At 61.3% G+C, this 21,967-nt stretch overlaps 1 protein-coding gene across 2 annotated transcripts; it reads left to right on the forward strand.

Moving 5' to 3' along the window:
- The first annotated feature begins 14,483 nt into the window (after window positions 1-14,483).
- On the forward strand, window positions 14,484-21,678 carry SYNC (syncoilin, intermediate filament protein). 2 transcript variants are annotated; one of them, XM_037382133.1, is made up of 4 exons: window positions 14,484-14,596; window positions 17,144-18,518; window positions 19,784-19,908; window positions 21,096-21,678. In XM_037382133.1, exons 2-4 carry the CDS (start codon window positions 17,151-17,153, stop codon window positions 21,157-21,159), a joined length of 1,557 nt encoding a protein of 518 aa, XP_037238030.1. In that variant the 5' UTR covers window positions 14,484-14,596; window positions 17,144-17,150; the 3' UTR covers window positions 21,160-21,678. The 2 variants fall into 2 exon arrangements, with proteins under 2 accessions (XP_037238030.1, XP_037238029.1); XM_037382132.1 differs by lacking the exon at window positions 14,484-14,596 and adding an exon at window positions 15,587-15,737.
- The last annotated feature ends 289 nt before the right edge of the window (window positions 21,679-21,967 follow it).

A 21,967-nucleotide genomic window follows, 5' to 3' on the forward strand; every position in this document is an offset into this window, starting at 1 on the left:
GGGCCTGCCGGGATCCCACAGCACCCTCCCAGCACCATCGCTCAGCAGGGACGCATGGGTGCCACAGCCAAGCCGAGGGGTCCAAGGGAGACCCCCGCTCCCCAGACGTCCCCGGACGTCGGGAAAGCCGAGCACGGCGCTTGCCGCCAGCCCCGCACCCACCTCCCCGGTGTTTGCCACGCTTGGCTGAGCTGCCACCATTTCTGCTTATCCTTGAGCATGGCTCCGACAGCCAAGGCTACAACCCCCTTCCCGGGTCGTGGGGGTGCCAGCCCCATGGGGACGCCCCAGCCGAGCCCGGCACTGTGCAGCCAAGGCTCCAACAGAACTTCCAAGGCTGGAGCACAGCGCCCCAGGACACGGGCTGGGTCCAAGCTCAGGGCGAGCACCCACATGCCCGTCGGTGGATGTTAACCCCCTGCCACCCTCTCCACAGTCACTCCTGTCTCTGGAGCAAGGCATGCCACCAGGACATCCACGTTCATGTCGGCACACGCCGCCGGCACCTCCTGGCCATGCCACCCCTGGGTGCACCCCGGCTTCTCCCCGCTCCAGACCCTGCCCAGGGTTTTGCTCCGACAGCTGCCCACGCTGCACGGACAAGCCCTGCCACTGCCTGTTCAGAAACACGCACACCAGCTTCCCCAGCTCAGCTCTCCCTCCTGATTTTTAATTAGAACATTAAATGCTGCGAGGGCAGAGAGGGGTCAGCTGGCCAGGGGGTGGGCAATTCCTGCTGGCAATGTTTATGTTCTTTAGGTGATTCATCAAAGACTGGGATAAATAGGAAGGAAGGCTTTGTGGGAAAGGCGCAAAACCGGGGAGGTGATGCAAAAAAAACCAAAAAAAAAACCCCCCCAAAATTAAAAGTCAACCAGCAGCTTTGCCCTGACCTCCCAAGGTGATCAGCAATAAATTAGTCTTTGGACTTCAGTCGCCTTCTCCGCAATGGAAATATTGATGGTTCAGTTTCTCACCAGCTTGGTTCACTGCCCGAAAGGCACGCTCAGCAGGGCAGAGAGCGTCTTGTGCCACCGACAGTGCCTGGCACCAGGGCAGCTGCACCAGCATCCCCATGCATTTGCTGCCCAGTCTGCTGTGGGAGCTGTCGGGGGACCCAGTGGGAAACCATTCCGTTTCCCATTACCGACTGTACCCCGTTCAAGGGACAGCCTTTCCAGCTCAGGGCACCTGAGATTAAACAAGGTCATCAAGGTCACAAGTGCAATACGTCAGAGGTCTCTGCCCAGGGACTGGGGGAGATGATTTTTCCCCTGGGCTGCAGGAGCTGGGTCAGCCAGGGGCATCTCCAGCCCGGGCCAGGGCTTCCTCCCGCTGCCCAGCACCATTCCAGCCTCCCTGGGATGTACATCCCCTCACAGCAGCTCCAAACCAGGGTGCATGGACCCCCCACGCCACTCAGTCCCCCTCCCCGGTGACACGGGGGGCTACTCCGCACCCACACACGCCAGCTTTCCCAGTGAAGCACTTTTATTTCTCTCCCTGCAAGAAAAGCAGAGGGTGGAGGCTGCGACTGCCCCAGATACAGTGAGACACTTCCCCCTCCGCTCCCAAAACAGATGCCCTCCGTGCCAGCACCTACCCAGCAAACGCAGCCACCACCGGCGCCGATGCTTCGCCACCCCCAGTCGTAGCAAGCCACAGCCTCGCGTGCACCGAGGGGGCTGCGACAGGGCGACCAGCCCCAAGAACCCAGCAGAGCCCACGTGTGCCATAAATATCAAGTGGCTTCTCCGAGCTGGAACAGCCCTGATGGGGTAACTCACAGCCACACGGCAACCCAGCTCCAGCTCCTCCTGGGTCCCACGTTTCAGTCCCTGCTGTAGCTCCAGCATCCCCACAGCCTCCACCGACCTGCGTCGCTGCCCCAGGACACAAATCCCTCTGAAACCTGGGGACAGGCTGCAGCGCCAGCTGGCTGCCCTCATCCTTCACCCCAGACCTGGGTTTACATCGCTGCGCCCAAAAACCTGCTTTAGAAAGCATGGCAGGGGAGGGGAAGCATTTGCGGCTTCCCAAGGACGTGATACCCAGCACAGCTACAAAACCAGTGGGTGAGAACGGGAAACTGGGGGCAAAAGATGCTGATTCCAGGCAGAACCTCTTTTCCAGGCCTGGAACCCTTGGTTTTATTCAGCAAGAGGACTCTGGTAACAGCCAGGAGCTCAGAGCAGGAGGGAAGCTGCTCATGAGATACAGATCTCGTCATCGCAGCGTGACTGCTTCACGCACATCGATTGTCCCAAAGTCACACGCTCCCTCGCTCGGACCGGCCAGCCCAAGCAGAGGGCGGTGGGGACCCCTCTGCACCAGCACGGGGGAAGGCAGGATCCCCCCTTCCCGGTGTTTTATCCGTCCCTCCTACTGTTTTCTAAACCTGCTCCCGTCAGCAAGCAAACACCGAGCTGCCTGAATGAGAAAGGAATTCAGCCCTTGTTCCCTTCACGGGGAAGTAAAGCTCAGCGAGGCAAAGGTAACACAAAAACCCCACTTGAGATCCCCAATCATTAACAGAAATACATAACCAGAAGGGTTTCAAACGATTTCCTGCTCAAGCCGGAGTCCAGGCCGGCTCTGCCGATGACAGCTCCAGCTCCAGCCCGCAGAAGCTCAGCTCCCTGTGCTGGGTAAGGTTATTTTTTTAATCCGTGCACGGTGGGAGCCACGGGGACCAGCCCAGGGCTTTGGCTCCCGCTTGGCAGGGAAATTCTTTTTCACTTCATCGTTGCCCAGCTCCTCACCTTCCAACGGCTTATGTTCCCATCGCTGCCTGAGTCAAAGTCAATGATGATATTGTCTTATGAAATAAGACCTTCCCTCTAAAGAGAAATATGACTCCGGTGAAATAGTTTTATCGGATCTTATGGAACGTTATTCGCAAGAGTAATTCTTCCAGTTGTCTCCAGGTGGAATAGCTGTGGTTGCAGACACACCTCTCTTTGTTCGCTGAGCCGCTCACCGCTGCCAGTTCAGGCCAGCCAGGGGATTCCTGCTGCTCACATTTTCTGAAGTGTCACTCTTTGCCTTTTGCAGATTAACAAATTCATCCCCACACACGCGCGGGAACAATCCCGGGGAGCGGGAGGCGCGGGGGCAGCACTGCCTACACCTCTCCTCCCTCCTCCGAGTTGAGAACCTGGGGACTAAACCACAAAGCCTGTGTTTACACCAAACCATGTGCCGCACGGCAGCAGAGGATGGAGGAAATCAAGTGTCCGGGGAAGATTCCACATTACCAGAGCAGCACACAGGGACACGCAGCCCCACGTTGCCTCCGGCGTTCACGTGCTCGCCCACCACCCCATGGCATCGAGCCCAGTGCCACCAGCACGGTGCCCACCACAGCCCAGCCCCTGCCACTCGCTGGGCTGCTGCCAGCTCACCACGCGCACGGCAAAGCCGCCCCACACGGTTTTCGACAAGCACTTGCTGATGTTATAAAGCTCTGCGTGCATTTAAACCTTTATCTTTAACATCACAGCGTGCCCCCCCCCCTCCCCCAGTCAGGAAATCTGTTGCTGCCAGACTAAGCTGGCATCAAAACAGAAAAGAAAAAAAAAAAAAAAAAAAAGTGCAAGCCTAATTTAATATTTCTGGAACATCGATTCCTTTACTTCAAAAAGGGAATTAAGGAGAATATTGCGAAACCCGGATAAAGCAGTAGCCAAAAAGCGGACTCAAAAGCAGGACTCCACCAGCAGCCCCAGGGAGCGGGAGCAGGCTGAGGATTAACAGCCAGGGGGCTGCGGGCAGCACCCACAGAGGACAAGCAAAAGCTTCCAGCTTTCCTGCTCCCAGTTTCCACCAGGAAAAAGCAGCCACGGGCAGTAAAACGGAGCTGGCCAAGGATTCCTTGCTCCGCAGCCCCATTCCTTGCTCTGCGTTGGACCCTTGCTACAGCCCAGCCGCTCTCCCCGCCTCGGCTCCTACCCCAGGGGTTCATCACTCCTCTCCCTCCAAAGGTTATTGTGGAAATAAACACGGTTAGGAATGGCGAGGGGCTGGGATGCCAGGGATGGGGCCACGAGGCGCTCAGAGCAGCCAGGCTGTGTACAGGTGAAACAGCCCAGGGCTGGTGGCACCCTGCAGCCACCGCACACCCCGGGACGGGGCATCACAGCCCGCAGCAGGAATTATTTGTGGCAAAAAGGGAAACGGGAGAGGACCCAGCTTCCAGCTGGGATGGAGCCGTCCCCTGGCTCAGCATAGAGCCGCTGGTGTTCCCCCCTGGAGAGGTGGCCTGAAACGCGCCCATGAGCAGGATTACTGTGCCTTTCCTCTACACAGCTCAGCTGTTCGAGCAGCCAGAGATGGGATCTCTGATTAGACGGACCCACGGGTTTGATCCAAAGTGGAAATGCTTTCATCCTCCTGCTCCCATGATTCCAGTGCTGAGCAATTCCAACCTCAACAACACCCAGGTCGTGAACGGGCAGATGCCCAGCCTGAGGAGCTAGTCCTGACCCGCGTCTCCCTGGGGTGGCTCCCTCCTGCCCTCCCTCCCTGCCCCCAGCCATCCCGAGACCCTGCGCGGTCCCTCCCCACGCTTCCACAGCCGGGATGCAATGGGGATGGTCAGACGGACCCTGTCCCCTACTCCACAGCCAAAGCCACCGGTGGAAGAGCATGGTGATGGGGAGCTGCTGGCTCACAGGCCTGACCCAAACCACCCCCCAGCACCGCACAAACACTGAGGGAAAGCAAGGGGCACCCAGAGCCTGCAAGGACCTGCTGGAGCTCTCCCCTCCCACAGCTCCCAGCTGATGCTTGGAAAAATTCCCAGTCGGGGCAGGGCCTGGCCAGCTCCTGCTGTGCAAGGGCTCGTGGTGGTGGCAGCAAGGCCAATGCAGCCTCCAGGCAGGTCAGAGCCATGCGTGGTGGCAGCTGATGCCACCAGCTCCGGCGCACAGCTCTGCTGCCACCCCAGGAACGCAGCTGGCACTCAGCACTGCTGGAGCCAAGACTCCTTCCATTGCCACAGCTCAGCCCAAACTACCGCTCCGCTCCAGTCACCCTGACCCCCACCATCCAGGGAAGCGTCACCCCCCCGTCACACAGGGAAGGATGCTGGGAACCCTGGCACGTGCTGGGTGGCAGAGTGGGGCTCCCGGCGCACCCCGCACGCTGCAAGTGCACAGGGAGGGTGATTCAAGCACGCACGCAAGCTGCAAGCATTGCGCATCAGCGCTGCTTCCCTGCTGCACGCCACCGAGCAAGCGGCCACACGGTGGAATGTGGCATCTCCCATGGGATGTCACGGGCTACCAGCACAGCCTGGAGGGGAAGGGTCCTGCAGCCCCGGGGCCGGCCGTGGTACTGCACAGCCCCTCCATCAGCAGCGTGGACCACGGGCAGGTGGGCGCTTGGGGCGGGTCTCCTGGATGCGGGGATGCTCTAACCGAACGGCGCGGGCACGATGCACTTGCAAGGTGAGCAGGCTGGAGGTCCCCAAGCTACGACCCTGACAGGCAGTGACTCCGCATTTTGAGGATTAGCCGGTGAACGTTACAACTTCAGGGGAAGAAAAAAAGGAAAAAAAAAAAAAAAAAAAAAAAAAGGCTGGCAGAGCTGCCGAGGGCGTTTCTGCGCTGCAAAGAGGAACATCACATGCTCCAGCATCTCTCATTTTTTCTGCTCGGGTTTCAGCTCTGGGCCGCGGCAGCAGCATCCACGCACAGCGGGCAGGGAGGGAGGCACCGGCAGCATCCCATGGACCGGCTCAGCAGGGAGCTCAGCCTCTTCCCAAGACTCCTGTCTCCCATCACGGATCTCTACGCGCTTCTCCATGCGGGAAACGTGCCTGCGCGCAGCCCTGGATGCCTGGAAATTCGCTCCCCGGGGCAAATGGAGGAAGAAAGTCGCAGGTGATGACGTGCTGCCACGTTTGGGTGCCACAGAAGCGGCCTCTCCCTTGGCAAAAGTGGGGCGATGGCCCCACCGGCGGTGCCCTGCAGGGAGGGCAGCGGCGTGACGCAGACGGTGTCCCTGATGCCATGGGCTGGGGGAGCCCGAGCACCTTCCTGCTGCACGGGGTGGTACCTCCAGCGCCTGCTGCCTCGCTGGGACACCTACTACTGCAAAACAAGCGCGCCGAGGAGACGAGCATGACCAGACACGCCACCACCCATCGCTCTGCCGAAGGTGCCGGCTCACCGGAGACCGGGCTGAGCCCACGGAGCCCCGTAACAGGGCTCCAGGGCAGCGAGGAGAGGGCACCCATGGCACCTTCTAGGGCAGGATCGCCCTGGTCACAGTGGCAGGGACGTGGCTGGGCGCTGGAGGCAGCACCCCGCGGAGTGACCGGGGCGAGGGCCATATCTAGGACAGGAAGGGCCACACCTGGAGTACGCAAACACCCTGCCCAGGAGGAGGAGGAGGAGGAGGAGGAGGCGGCAGTGGCTGGCGTTCCTCCAGGTTTCCCTCAGCCCCAGTGACCTTCTGACTCAGTGGAGAGAGAACCTACCCAGTGAACCGGCACCAGCCCTCGGGGCAGGGGCGAGATTGCACCAGGGACTACCGGATCTGGCCTGCCGCTGCAGCGGTGGCCACCGTGGCCAGCACAGACCCCATGGCCACCACCACCACCACGGCCTTCACCTTGTTTCAGCCACTTCTACTGCCACCACTTCCACCCCTCCTTGGCCACCACCATGGCCCCTCCTTGGCCACTTCCATAGCCACCGCCTTGGCTCCTTTTCAGCCACCACTGTGACCCCTTCTTTGGTCACCTCCATGGTCAGCACCTCTGCCCCACCTCAGCCACCACCAAGACCCCTCTTTGGCCACCTCCACAACCACCATCTCGGCCCTCCTTGGCTTCCACTGTGACCCCTCCTTGGTCACTGCCATGACCCCTCCTCAGCCACCACCTTGAGCCCTCCACAGCCACCACCCTGACCCCTCTTGACCACATCCAGCCACCATCCTGACCCCTCTTTGGCCACCACCCTGACCTCTCTTTGGCCACCTCCATGGCCACCACCCTGACCGCCACTGTGGCCACAACCCTGACCCCTCCTTGCCTATCTCCATGGCCACTGCCCTGACCTTTCTTGCCCACCTCCATGGCCACCACCCTGACCCCTCCTTGTCACCTCTGTGGCCACCACTCTGACCTCTCTTAGCCACCTCCAGGGCCACACCTGTGCCCACCACCCCAACCCCTCCATGGCCACTACTTTAACCCCTCTTGCCCACCTCAGGAGCCACCACCCTGACCTCTCTTGCCCACCTCCATGACACCTCTGTGACCACCCCCTGACCCTACTATGGCCACCACCCCAGCACCTCTTGCCCATCTCCACAGCCACCACCCTGACCTTGCTATGGCCACCTCCAGGGCCACCACCCTGACCGAGCTCTGGCCACCACCCCAACCCTGCTGTGGCCACATCCAGGGCTACCATCCTGACCCTTCCAGGGCCACCACCCCAACCCTGCTGTGGCCATGTCCAGGGCCACTACTCCACCCCCACTGTGGCCACCACCCCGACCCCGCTGTGGCCACCTCCAGGGCCACCACCCCGACCCTGCTGTGGCCATGTCCAGGGCCACTACTCCACCCCCATTGTGGCCACCACCCCGACCTCACCGTGGCCACCTCCAGGGCCACCACCCCGACCCCTCCAGGGCCACCACCCTGACCCCTCCAGGGCCACCACCCCGACCTCACCGTGGCCACCTCCAGGGCCACCACCCCGACCCCTCCAGGGCCACCACCCCGACCTCACCGTGGCCACCTCCAGGGCCACCACCCCGACCCCTCCAGGGCCACCACCCTGACCCCTCCAGGGCCACCACCCCGACCTCACCGTGGCCACCTCCAGGGCCACCACCCCAACCCCTCCAGGGCCACCACCCTGACCCCTCCAGGGCCACCACCCCGACCCCTCCAGGGCCACCACCCCCACCCCTCCAGGGCCACCACCCCGACCTCACCGTGGCCACCTCCAGGGCCACCACCCCAACCCCTCCAGGGCCACCACCCCGACCCCTCCAGGGCCACCACCCTGACCCCTCCAGGGCCACCACCCCGACCTCACCGTGGCCACCTCCAGGGCCACCACCCCAACCCCTCCAGGGCCACCACCCTGACCCCTCCAGGGCCACCACCCCGACCCCTCCAGGGCCACCACCCCGACCCCTCCAGGGCCACCACCCCGACCTCACCGTGGCCACCTCCAGGGCCACCACCCCAACCCCTCCAGGGCCACCACCCCGACCCCTCCAGGGCCACCCCCGCGCGCCCCCGGCGCCCCCTCGCCCCTCACCTGGTCCCTCGGCCCCCGCCGCGGGGCTGCCGCCCTTGCGCCGCCGCCGCCGGCCGCGAAGCCAGCTGAGGGCCCGGCGCAGCGAGCCCGCCCGGGCCTTCCTCCGCCGGGGGGGCCCCGCCGCGCCGCCCCGCTCCGGCTCCCGCTCGCCGCCCGCCGCAGGTGCAGACCGGGCGGACATGGCCGCGGCGGGCAGCGCCCCGCACCGCCCCGCACCGCCGCCAGCCGCTGCCCATAGGGCCGGGCCCGCCCGGCTACAGCCACAGCCGCGGCCCCGGCCCCGCTCCCGGCTCCCGCCGAGCGCCCGGCGCCGACGGAAAGTTTCTGCGGGGCGGGGCCGGGCTGCGGGAGGCTCCGCCCACCCCCGGCCCGCCCCCGGCCCGGCCACGCCCGCAGGTGGCCCCGGTGGCGGCGGGGGGGACACGCGCGACCCTCCGCTTGGGGCCACCGCGGTGTCTGCGGGGCGAGGGCGGGTATCCCCCACGGGATGCCGGGGGTCCCCAGGTGTCGTCCCCCCCCCGGCTGCCGGGGGTCGCCAGGTGTCCCCCCCAAAGCTGCTGAGGGTCCCCAGGTGTCCCCCCCGGGGCTGCCGGGGGTCCCCAGGTGTGTCCCCCCCGGGATGCCGGGGGTCCCCAGGTGTGTCCCCCTGAGCCACCAGGGGTCCCCAGGTGCCCTCCCCTCCCGGGATGCCGGAGGTCCCCAGGTCCCTCCCCTCGGTATGCGAGGGTCCCCAGGTGTGTGTCCCCCAAGCTGCCAGGGGTCCCCAGGTGCCCCCCCTCCGAGCTGCTTGGGGTCCCCAGGATGTCATCCCCCCCATCTGTCGGGGGTCCCCAAGATGTGCCCCCTCCGCCTCCTGCAGTGGGTCCCAGCTTTGTCCCCTCGTGGGGGGGACAGGCGGGGGCTGCTGCCCCGTGGCACCCTCCGTTTCCCGGCCCCGTGTGCCGAGCATCAGCAGGAGAAAAGCGGAGCAGAACGGTCTGTGTGGGAGCAACTGCAGCAGCAGCATCCCGGAGCGGTGGCACACACCCATGGGGTGGCTGTCCCTGTCCCCAGGAGAGGAGCCACGGCCAGTGGCCGTGTCCTGCCCTTGCCCTCTCCCCACAGCCCCCACCAGTCCCTCACTCCAAGGCCCAAGGGTGACACTCGCCATGCCACCGCCGATGGCATGCGCTTCCCAACCACCACCAACCTGGGGCCACCGACACGCTCCCGTGGAACACCCAGTGCCACGCTGCTTCCCATCGCCGGCAGTAAATCAGCTCCTGAAAATGCAGTGACACAGAAAGGGGGACATGTCAGCCGCCTGAGGTGGCTCTGCCAGCCGCTGCCGGCAATCCAGAGCACTCTGGGGCGCTGGCCCGGGAATGGCGGCGGATCTCGGGAAAGGTTTCACCCCTTGCCACCAGCCGGCGTGGCTCGGGAACACGACCCCACAGATGCGGCTACGAGGGGACCACAGGATGCGCCGGAGCCGGGGCCGGAGTGGCCACACATGCCGGCGGTGCGCGGGTTGGTGGCAGGACAGTGGGAATCTAGCAAGAAAACGGGTGGTTTCTGCCGCATTTCCAGGCTTTTGGCTCGGCTGCTTTGGGTCCCTGTGCGGATGCATTTCCTGATGTGAAAAGCTGCATCGTTGTATTTAAGCCGCATCCTTCCCGGAGGCTCACAAGGGCCTGGCCGCATGCCCAGATGAGTTTGCCAACTGCTGGAAATGACTAGAAGAATTTCTAAAGCAAGAAGGCTGTCCATCCCACGGTGCCGTCTCCTGTAGGATTTGGGCACCAGCAGCGCGTGTCTTAGTGGTACCAGCGATCGGGGACGCAACGCCGAAGCCGGGCGATGGCTGCAGAAGGGCTGGGGCTCACGGTGCTTTTGTGTCACGGTGCTTTTGTGTCTCTGCCTCTCGTTGCCCCCTCCTTCACCCCCCTGAACCCAGGTTCATTTAGGACTCGAGAGCTAAATGAGCACTGAAACGCTGGGGCAGTGATTTCCCGGCATCCCCGTGCCCCACCGTGATCCCATGGGAATGGCTCCCTCCCGGGGTGAGCGCTGAGCAGGCCACTGCTCTCCAAGGCTTTGCCGACCCACCTCGAGGTGAACTGCGCTGGGGAAAAGCTAATCCCCAATTAAGGCGTTTGTGTTGACTTTCCACCGCCGGCTCCAACTTCCGAGTCATTAGCCTCCAAAAAAAAAAAAAGTTGCCGTTATTCACATCTTGCCCCTCCTCAGCTGTCAGCAGAAGCAGTTTGATAAATATTTTTGCACACAGTTATGGGGCATTGTCCAAATAATCCTGGAGAGAGGGAGAGCATCAGCCACCCTCCGGAAAGAGCTTTCAGCAGAGGGGCAAGGAAAGTGGAGGAGGAAGGTGAAGAGGAAGGTTGCCTTCAGCCATCCCTCCACTACAACCCCAGTCATAGCAGAGAAGGAAAGTCCAGGAGCTCCCTAAAGCACCAAAGCCCCTTGTGAGACCCCTAGGAAGGTTTGCCCCCTCCCCAAGAGCTCCAGCGCCAGCAGCCTGTGGGGTACCCAGCTCATTTTCCACTTGCACGGCCAGGTCGGTCACAAGGACACCGGGGACCCTATGGGAAGCGCAGCCGGTGGGACTCAGCTCCTACGAGACCAAGGCAGAGGCACCTGCTGGGGGGCTGCCGTGTGCCCCAGGAGCCCCCCATGCCTGATCCCTGCGAGGTGAGATCCCCAATGGCACCTCAGGGTGCCAAAACTCCTCAGCTACCGGCCACACATCACGGGCTTCAGCAGCCACAGAAGCTGGAGTGGCACGAGTTGGTGCAGCCAGTGCGCTGGGGTGTGCTCAGCCCGTCCTCTGGCCCCATTCCTCACCGGGGCAGCCGGAGGGACAGCTGCTCCCTCATTACTCATTAACACCTCCGGCACTCATGGGCGGCGGGGACAAGGTCCTTGCGTGGCTGCCCCAGCCCCGCCGAACCCCGTGGGTGCTGCTTCCCACCCCGCTGCGTCCCCAAGCAGGAGCCGCTCACTCCAAATCCCCCCCACGGGAACCAGAGTCAGAGCTGGAGCAGCTGCTCCACGTTACTTGCCCCAGGATATGGAAAAACCCAGTGACAAGCCCTCTCCGCCGGCACTGGGGCGGCAGTGACCCTGCTAGCGATCGTTGGGGACACGGGGACTGGTTGTTACGATGCTTAAAAATCAGCACTGTGCTTGCTGGTTTAAAAATGGGGTTTATAAAAGGGTGCTTGGGCCGTGAAAGTCATCAGTAGAGTGAAGGCAAACGGCTCCTTGCTCCGGCATGGCACACACGGAGACAGTGATGAATAAATCGCAGCGGTTGCTCTTGTGCTGGAAGGGGACAGCTCTGTCACCGCTTCCCAGGAGCATCACCCGTGCCTGTAGTGTCCCAGCCAGGTGGACATGAGAGGCAGCTCCTGCTCTGCGTGAGTGTCCAGGTTCAGTGCAGAGGGAAAGCCCACGGGGAGGTCAGCACAGCCTTGGTGCCCGACGGGCACGGGGCGCCATGTGGGATGCCATGGACATGCCGGCTGATTTGCCCCATAAAGTGCCCCACAGCTGGTGGCAGGCACTCAGTGGGGCTGAGGGCACATGGCAGCCCCAGACCCGGGGTGTGAAATCCCCGGGCACAACCGGAGCGTGGCTGGCAGCTAGCAGCTCCAGGAGGGAGCTGGGACGATGTTGGGGATATCACCAAAATTGGGTGTCCATCACCACGACTTCACCTGCACCTTCAGCCCTGACCCCGCCACGTCGGCCCCTGCCAGCGCCGTCGCACAAGCACACGGGCTGCTGATAACGTGGGTCACTTGTTGCATCAGCTGCTTGTGACGGGGCTGCTTGTGCACACATATGCACACGTCTGCATGGACACATGCAAGCACGCAGCTGTGGTGGGCATTGCGGGACCGCTGCTTGGGGCACCCGTAGGTGGCACAGGGTGGCACACGCACACCGGAGGCTGCCATGGGAGCTGCCGGGACGGGCAGCCGTGACACGCGTGTTTAAAGCCCGGTATCTTGGCTGGAAAAAGATAAAGCCGGAGTGGGAGCAGACACACTCGCATGGGCTGCGCTGCTGGATGCCGGCAGCTGGACCCCCTCCCCCATCCCCACTCATCTCCCCTGGCTGGGCCAGCGTCTCCCTCGGGAGCAGCTATGGCAGGAACGGCGCTTTCCTGGTCCCGTCTCGCTGCAGGGCAGAGCAGGACTCAGCACCCAGATAAGCAGGAACCACAGGCGCCTGGGGCCAGGGTCTGGCTCTGCTCCCGGGGAGCTCCCAAGGTCACTGCAGGGCAGATGGCACCTTCAGGCTCCCCCTTTCATCTCTGCCCCAGCTGGGCATATGCCCGCACTGCACTCCTCTTCCTCCTCCTCCTCCTCCAGCCTCATTGGGTGACCTCGCCTCCCTCTTGCAGGATCAGCCTCTTTGCCCAGGCTGGTACACCAGGAGCTGTGTGACGGGTCTGGCATCTCTGTGGTGGACGCGTGATGACCCCCCAGGTGCCAGCCCCTGGGACTCAACCGCGGTGCTCACCACATGCCGGCTCCCACAGTACCCCTGCATCACTGCCATGGTGGGCACCAAGCTCTCAGCTGGGGAAACTGAGGCAGGAGGCAAAGCGAGCCAGGCTGTTCCCAAGGGGCCAGTGGCATCCAACCCCCCAGGCCTGGGCAAATGCCCCCGTGTGCCATCTCCACGCAGCAGCTATGGCTTCATCCAGGGACCCCCCACCCAGCCAGGGCAAAGGGGCCACCTTGCAAGGGCAGGGCAGGAGCGAGCGCATGGTGCCGCTGCCCTCCGAGCCAGGATCTGTCCCTGGAAGCGCTCCCAGCTCCAGCGATGAATCACACTTTCCCCCTGAGATCAGATTGCAGCTCCTGTGCACGGGGGGCCGGGGCTGGCACCGCTGCCCCTGCCTCAGCCGGACCCCCGCGCCCTTGGCAAACAGAGCTGCAGGGAGCTGCGTGGCGCCGGGCTGGCGCTGTCACCCAGGGTGGCTGTGCTACGTCCCACCGATGCTGGCGTTTGGGCAGGTTGGGCACCTCATGGTGCTGCTGCTGGTGCCAGAGCCTCTGGCCAAGGAGGTGCCAAAGTTGGGTGAAGTTCCCTCAAACCTGCCCCTAAAGGTTGTGGGGAACAGCATGGGGACAGGGACAGGGCTGCCGCGGCGGTGCCCAGATGGTGGTGCCAGGGCGGTGAGGCCGCAGTGCCAGCTCTGTCCCTGCCCTTGGGGCAGGTCTGCCATGCGTGACGGGAAGGAAAAATCCACTGGGAAATGGGCTGGTGCCACCAGCGCCACGGAGGCAAAGCAACCCACTGCTGCTCATTGCCCCCACGGCCCCGTCTGCCGCTCACCGGCTCCGTGCCGGGGTGGTGGGGCAGGGCAGCGACTGGAGCCACCACCATTTATTCCACCAGCCACAACATTTCATCTCTTACATACGCTCCTGCCTTTTGCTTTCCCCTCCGGCAGCGCCGCCGATAACTCCCCGCCAGCTCTGTTTACCGGACCAAAGTCCACGTCGCTTCATAGGCAACGTCCGGACTTGGCGTGTGCCTGCGGCCGGCCGGGCTCTGCCGAGCGCACCGGGGTCCGGCTGCCGACACCAGAGCTGACCGTTGCCTGGTTATATCCACAAAACATCCCCACGCCGGGGCCAGGGCCGGGGTATCCACTTACCGGGAACAGCTGAGGCTCCTCAATCCCCACCCTGCCCTTGGCAGCTCATCGCATCCAGCCCAGCCGGGGCTTGGCCACGCTGCTGCCATCATCCCCCCATCCCCTACAAGGGATTGTTGGTCCCAGCCCCCCCCCAACCTGCAGGTTTCTCCCCCTTGGCAGTTTCGCTCTTGATATATATTTATACGCGCAACTTGTGCGAATTAACAGCATTCCTCTCCTATTGAGTCAAAAGTCTCGGCACAAACAGAGGCACTCCATGGAAAAAAAAAATATAGAGAAAAAGAAGGTGTGTCATGCTGAAAAAAGCAACAGGGTGGAAAAAAAAAAAAAAAGAAGAAAAAAAAAAATCCACCCAAATCTCCCTTTTCCTTTTAAAGCTCTGTTCCCAGGAGATGGACAAGCGCAGTTATTTTAAACCTGGTTTCGGCAGTCGGGCAGCGTGCAAGGCACGGGCAAGGTGACAGTGATGGTGTCAGTGACGCGGGGACAGGGTGGCACTAGGCGATGTTGCAAGCTGTGGCGTGCGTTGCTGGGCGATTTTGGGGTACGTAAGCTGGTGACTTCCTGAGCAGCGAGTACCGGCTTCCTGGGGCGCGGCAGCGGGCAGGATCGGGCCCTGGCAGAGGTAGGCTCGCTTGGCTCTAATACCGTGGGGGGTGGCCAGGCCAAGCACCCACTGGCCATGCCGTGCCCTCGTGCTGTTGCACCCGTGCCAATGTGGTGATATAGCTAAAGTATGTATTTTATATGAATATATGTTAAAGATGTAAGTGCTGGAGGGGTGGGGTAGGATGCCATGGCGGGGGAGGGTGGGGATGGGCAACCTGTGGCCGGCGGGCGAGCAGAGGTGGGAAACCACATCTGTGGGCAGCGAGGGCAGCAGCGGCAGTGCCACAGACACCATGGGGCTTGGCAGAGCAAAATGTCACCCCCTTCACCCCCAGAACGGGCGGAAAGGGGGGGCAGGGAGGGCATGGCTGGAAGGGGAAGCAGTGGCTGCGCTCTTCCATGACTGGGGTGTTGGTGGGGCCCACCTGGGGCATCTAAAGAATCCTGAGATATTGGTATTTAATACATTAATATACTTTAATAAATACCAAGGGGAGGGCAGTGCCGTGCTGCCAGCACCCTTCAGCACCCTGCTCCGTGCACAGGATGAGGCCACAGCACTGGGCGGCCATGTGCTGCATCCTCCAGAATTTCCCCTTCTAGCCGCCCGTGTCGCAGGCGAACCCCACACAGCCCCCTCCCCGGCACCCCCCGTCCCCATCCCAGCCCCCTGCATCCTGCCCAGGACCCTGGCAGGATGGGGCCCCTCAGCTCCCAGGAAGGAGCCACCAGTGCGGTGGGAAGGGACGGATTGGAGGGGGCAAAACACAAACCTCCACCATAAATCACGGGTGGGAACAGCCGGAGTGGGGTGGGGGGCTGCGGGGGGATGCTCCCCAGGGATGCAGGCTGGCTGCAGCCAGCCCTTGAGGCTGCCTCTGCCAGGGATGCAGGCAGCTTGGCCTTCCCCGCCCTCCTCCTCCCCCTCCCCCTCCTCCTCCTCCTCCTCCTCCTCCTCCTCCTCCTCCTCCTCCTCCTCCTCCTCTCCGGGGCGGAGGGAGGCAGCCGCCCGCAGCTGGCACTGCAGGCGGTGGCTGGGTGAAGCGGCTGCTCCGGGGAGTCTGATTTCCAGCCCTGTTTATTAATAACTGCCCCCCGCCCCATGCAAAGCCCATGTGCAGCGCAGAGCCGGAGGCGCTGGGCTCCAGGGGAGGAAGGTAAGAGCCCACCCAGGGTGAGCAAAGAAGAGGCTGGTATCCACCGGGGAGGGAGTCCCATGGGCGCGGGATCCTCGGTGAGGTGGGGGGCATAGGGCAGGTGAGAGAGCTGCCAAAGCCTGGGGTGCAGGGGTGGGGTGGGGGGATCTGAGGTTTGGCACCTGGGGAGCATCCCTGGACCCTCAGGAGTGACTAGGCGGGGAAAGCCCCTCTGGGGGGACCCGGGAATGCTGGGGGGCACTGGGACAAAGGGCGGTGGGTGGGAGCAAGCCCCCACACCCCACCTGCCAAGGTGGGACACCTGCCCTCCCCTCCCACCCTGCTGATGCAAAGCAGAGCTGAGAACTTGGAGAATTAATAAGTGCTGGCGCTGGAGGAGGGCAAGGAAAACCAAAGCGGAGCCCTTTCCCCACCTTTCCAGGCGCTGCCCCTCTCCAGCCACCGGGCCGTTGGGTCCGTGGAGGCTGCGATGTGTCATCGCTGCCGAAAACTCCCTTATTAGGAGAGAAAGTATCGGTGAAAATCAGTTCTTTCCATCGAGCCGTTGCTGCGAGCTGAGGGCTGTGCCAGTCTGCGCTCATTCCTTGGGGGATGACTAGACAGGAGCTCAGCAGCGTGGCCGGGAGGTGAGAGCATCCTCCCACCCAAGCCACCGGCCCCGGCTCCTGGAAGCAGCAGGAACAGCCCCGGCTCATCCCTGCGGGTTATCCTCTCCATCCTACCCCAAATAGTGCCCGGTGAATGTCAGACGCGGGTGGTTGGTGGTGGCAGCTGCAGGTGTCGGGGCTGGGGACAATGACAGGATCGGATGACTCTGCAAAGCGGAGTGCTCCTGCTGTGGAAGCTGCCGCTTGCTCGGATGCGTGCCTGCAGTGCTTTACTCCATCCCTGCCGCTCACTCGGATGTGGTGACTGCGGTGCTTTACTCCATCTCTGCCGTCTTGGAGCCAGCCTGCGCTTTAGCAGCACATTCCCTTGCCATGAGGTTATGCTAAAATCCCGGCAAGTTTTCCTGGGAGCGCCCACAGAGGTGCCACTGGGGGAGATCAGCTGTGACATGGTGGCAGTTCCCGTCGGCACTGAAGCACCTCTCATTTTTGGGGTCCGGGTTCGCATCCCTCGCTCTTTCTCCGTGCAGTCAGTCACTTCAAGAGGATTTTCTTCCCTTGTTTTGGCCCATGCCAAAGACGACAGTTTGGGTCCAAGCTGTCATCCAAGCACGCCAGCACGGTCCTGCCTGGTTTGCGCAGCCTGTGGGTGACATGGGGACAGTCACAGCAGCAGGGCCATAGCCAGAGCACCCTCAGCTCAGCCTGCTGCAGGGCACCCGCATCCCACAGGGCAGAGGGGAAGGGCTGAGACCTGTTACATTCGTTGCTCTGATTCACATCTGCTCTCCTTTCCAGGGACCTGATGGCAGAGCCTGAGCCCCCTCTGGAGCTGCAGCTGGATGAAGCCGGAGCATCCTCAGCCCCACAGGGAGCGGCTGCAGGAGCTGCTCCACGCCCGGACCTGGCACACAGCCCATCAGACCCAGCAGGGGGGTTGCGGGTGACACCCCCATGCACGGGCAACTCAGACACCTGCCAGGAGCTGCAGGCAGGTGGCAGGGACACTTCCTCGGAGCTAAACATGTCAAATCCCCAGCTGGGCAAGGATGCAGCCGGGGCTGGGATCCCGTTGGACGTGGATGTGGCAGGAATCCCGCTGGATGTGGATGTAGATGAAATAGGGATCCCGCTGGATGTGGACGCAGCAGGGATCCCGCTGGACATGGATGCAGGAGGGACAGGGGTCCCGCTGAACGTGCATGCAGGTGGAGTAGAGATCCCACTAGATGTGGACGGGGCAGGGATCCCACTGGATGTGGACACAGATGGAGCAGGGATCCCACTGGACATGGACACAGATGGGACAGGGATCCCACTGGACATGGATGCAGAGAGGGTAGGGATCCCAGCCGACACGGACACAGACAGGACAGGGATCCCACTGGACATGGATGCAGAGGGGGCAGGCGGCCCCCTGGACGTGGATGGCACGGAGCACCAGTGCCTGACGCTGGAAGAGCTGGGGAATTACTTCCAAGAGTGCATCGAAGCCGTCGAGCAGCTGGAGAAGGAGCGAGACAGCCTGATCGTGGAGCTGGGCCAGCTCCGGGAGCCGGCGCTGCAGGAGATCCGCCATGCCCACGAGGAGATCCAGGCAGCCTGTCGGCTGCTGGCCAAAGTGGAGCTGGAGAGGGACAACCTGAAGGATGAGATCCGGCAGATCAAGCAGAAGCTGTTCAAGGTGACCAAGGAGTGCGTGGCTTGCCAGTACCAGCTGGAGAGCCGGCGGCACGACCTCTCCCAGCACACCGCTTACCGGGGGGAGCTGGAGACCCAGGCTGGGCAGCTCTCGGGCGAACTGTCCCGCCTGAAGGAGACCTGTGAGAAGGAGAAGGAGGTTTTGAAGCAACGGCTGGAGGCTCCGCCGTCTCGCCAGGATAACCTGTACCTGCAGGAGAGCCGCCGGCTCTCCATGGAGTTCGAGAGCTTCGTGGCGGAGAGCCGGCGGGGTCTGGAGGAGCACTACGAGCCCCAGCTGCTGCGGCTGCTGGAGAGACGCGAGGCGGGGGCGAAGGCGCTGCAGGAGATGCAGGGGGAGATCCAGGGCATGAAGGAAGCCCTGCGGCCCTTGCAGGGGGAGGTCAGCCGGCTGCGGCTGCAGAACCGCAGCCTGGAGGAGCAGATCATCCTCGTCAAGCAGAAGCGGGATGAAGAGGTCGGGCAGTACCGGGTACGTGCCCCGGCTGGGCACCCCTCAGCCCCCCTCGTTTAGAGAGCGGGAGTCATTCTTTGCAGCTGGTGAAACATGGATGCTGAAGGTTTTGCTCGTGGGGTGGGGGAGGAGGGGGAGGAGGTGGAATATCTCCTGCTGGTTGAAGCCAAAAGCATCCCCTGCCTTGGCGCGGGCCAGGCGAAGCAGCAGCCCCTGGGTGCGGGGCAAACCCAGGGTTGGAGGGATGCGGTGGGAGAGTGCTGGGGCTTCACCCCATGAGCTGCTGGGGAAAAAAGGTTTCTCCTGATTATCTTCTCACTTGGTTTTGACCCATCCCTTGGAAATGGCCCCAGCAAGCAGGGATGAGGCAGAGGAGATGGGGGTTTCCTTCCCAGAGGTGGCCGGCGGCAGAGCTGAGCGATGCTGCTGAGCACAGGTGGGTTTCCCACAGCTTGTACTAGCACGGGGCTGAGCTGGGGGGCTTGGGAAAGCCAGTTTTAAATAAAGGTGGCTTTTCTTTAAAAGCCCAGTGCTGCCAGGGCAGATCCTGCCCTTCCCAATGCCAGGAGGGGTCTCACCCCCTGCACCCACAGCCCAGGGGCCGGGCTGCCTCCCCAGAAGGTTATTTCTGGCTGCGCCAGGCATCCCTCCCAGCAGTGTCCTGAGGGACAAGGCAATTCAATATCTGCAAGAGCACATTTGGCAAAGAGGCTCCACGATTAATCTCTCCCGTTTCAACACTCCCTGTTCTCGGCTCGTAATCGCTGCCTCCTCCCAGCCTGGCTCTGAGCAGCTTCTGGAAGCTGGTGTGTGTCCCCTCCATCACTTCTGCTCCCCCCTGAGCTGGGCACCGGGTCACCAGCCCCTGCAAAACTGCTTGTCTTGGGTTTCAGGGTGCAATCCCCCTTGGAGGACGGGACTCTGAGGCATCTCTCCACGTTTTCTTTCACCCAAATTCCTTCATTATCTTCTCCTGACTCATAGGTTTATATAGTTCTGACAGCTTCTCAAAACACCCCCCAAGTAGTCTAGGGGACAAAAGCAACAAGCCGAGCGAAGCGTGAGGACCCAGCGCATCACAGCCCAGCCCAGGCTCCCACCCTGGGAATAAAGCAAAGCTTTTGGGCAGAGGTTTTTGCAGACGGCAGTTGGCCAGCCCACGGCTTGCCCAGACCAACACCACCGATCGGCTGATCCCGACGGGAGCGTGGGCAGTGGTGGAGCGCAGGCACGGAGGCAGCCTTCCTCCTCCAGCTAATCCGCTCGTGTCTCTTATTCCCCAGGAGCAGGTGGAGGAGCTGGAAGACAGGCTGAAGGAGCTGAAGAACGGGGTCCAGCTCCAGCAGCGCAAGAATCAGGAACTGGAGGAGCTGAGGACCAGCCTCCACCGGGAGCTCTCTATCTACAAGTCCGTTTGTGTCTCATCCCGGCGGTGCGGAGGGGCTGGGAGGAGGATGGTGAAGAGGTTGGGGTGCTGAGCAGTGGTCACACTGCTGTCAGCACCGTGGGCTTCTCCTGGTTTGGGGGCATGTGGCCTGTGTGTGAGCAAGGGGTCTGGTGGGGCAGCACAGTGGGAACTCCAGACCCTTTACCAAAGAGCAAATAGGGATTTATGGAAATTCCTGTACGGCAGAGGAGTGGAGGCTGCTTTCCAAGAAGCAGGTGTGGCAGCCTGAAGTGCTGGTTTCCTTAAAAATGGGTGGGAAGGAGCTGAGGCTTAGGTTTGGGGAACTTGTGGATGCTGTTGGCTGGGAGAGAACGCTCTCCTCCTGGTCACTCTGGTGCCGCTTTCACTCAGCTCTTCATTACATGGGGTGTTTTAAAGCCCCAGAAAACGTCGGTAAGTTTGTGGCCTATTTTCCTCCCAAACTTGGCAGTTCTGTATCACTCCTGTCTCAGCTCTACACACACACTTAACCATCTTCTGTAGCTTCACTGCTACTTTAGTGTCCTTTTCTCCCCCTCCTCACTCAAACCTCCCCACGCCAGCACACCACGGGAGGATATTCCCTACCACAAACAGGTCCCGTTGGCTTTTATCTGAGACCTTAGCACAGGGCAGGAGAGCTCTGTTCCAGCTCGTCACCAGCCACTCCAAGATGTATTAACGAGAGTAACTGCACTCAGACCAGATCCCAATACCACCACGTCTTTGCTGCTTGGGATCCTTCTAGATCACAGACCGACACAAGCCTGGGCGCAGCAGCGCAGTCTCATAACTCCTGGCCATCGACACGTTGCACGTGGAAGCGATAGCGTGTGCAGCTTCTCGTGTGTTGGGACACCTCGTTGGGTTCCACATTTGCACCGGCTGCCTCAGAGTTAAGCGCGGCTCCCAGCTGCCTCCTCCCGTAGCTCACACCAAAAATTACATTCCCTTCTGTTAAAGCTGGTGCGTTTGCCAAGGATCCCAGGTTTGCCAAGAGCTAGGGCCGCACGCTCACAAGACCGCAGACTGAGCCAGTTTAATTACTTTTCATCCATACTGTAAAAATGTTTTTCAGAAACTGCATCCATCCCCCTTCCCCATTTTCTCCAGCCATAGCACCTTACAGAAATATTCAGTAGCTGAAATTTTACTTTCTACCCATACAGGAGCTGCTTAGAAATCTACGGACACCTTTGCAAATCGGAAGAAAAAGCAGAGCAGGACTGTTAGGAGCAACAGGCTTTGCTTCTTTATCTGCAGGGGAACGTCTCCTCTTGCTGCTTATCCTACCTGATGTGCAGCAGCTGCCCAAAGTCAGGAATACCAGACGCTCCCTTTGCTCCTGTGTTATTTCTGAAGGCGCTGCTGTTGATTGTGTAGTAAAACTGCTTTTCCACGGAGGAGCAGAGAAAAATAACTTGCACTGAACAACGGACATGTATGAAGAATAACAGATTTATGTTTTGCTGTGTTCGGAAAAACGTATCCCGTCTTGTTCCATAGGTGGATTGTATCAGCCTTTCCCAGAAAGCATTGTTCTGGAAGCCAGTGTTAGGGTGTTTGGTTTTTAAAGTTTACATGCAAGAGAAGCTTTATCCTTTTAACAGGGTTCTCTTTTGTATTTCAAGGGTCTCTGCTGTATTGTGACATGCTCCACTGCGGGCCACAGAAACTCGTTTGTGGGTAATAGGTTTCCACTTTATTATATAAAAGTCTCACACTGAAAATAAAGGTTGGAGTTTAAGGATCCTCTCACTTCTCAAAGCTGTCTCTCAAAGTGAAAACAAGAAGCTTGTGTGTCAAATTAAGGTACTTTTAGGGTGTCAAACTGTTCGCGCTCCAGACTAAAAAATACAATTCAATGGCCAGGGCTAAATCCAGAGCTCAGCACACTTCAGAATGCTTCAGAGCGGTCTTGACTGCTCGGATATTGCGTACTCATTTACGCATTTCAAAGAAAGTGGCAGAAACAAGAGGGGGAGAAGTGTCCACGTGTTACAAACTAAGCAATACCTATAGCAACACCTAGTCTCGAGGG

The sequence above is a fragment of the Falco rusticolus genome, chromosome 3 (assembly GCF_015220075.1).
Source record: "Falco rusticolus isolate bFalRus1 chromosome 3, bFalRus1.pri, whole genome shotgun sequence".
Lineage (NCBI taxonomy): Eukaryota > Metazoa > Chordata > Aves > Falconiformes > Falconidae > Falco > Falco rusticolus.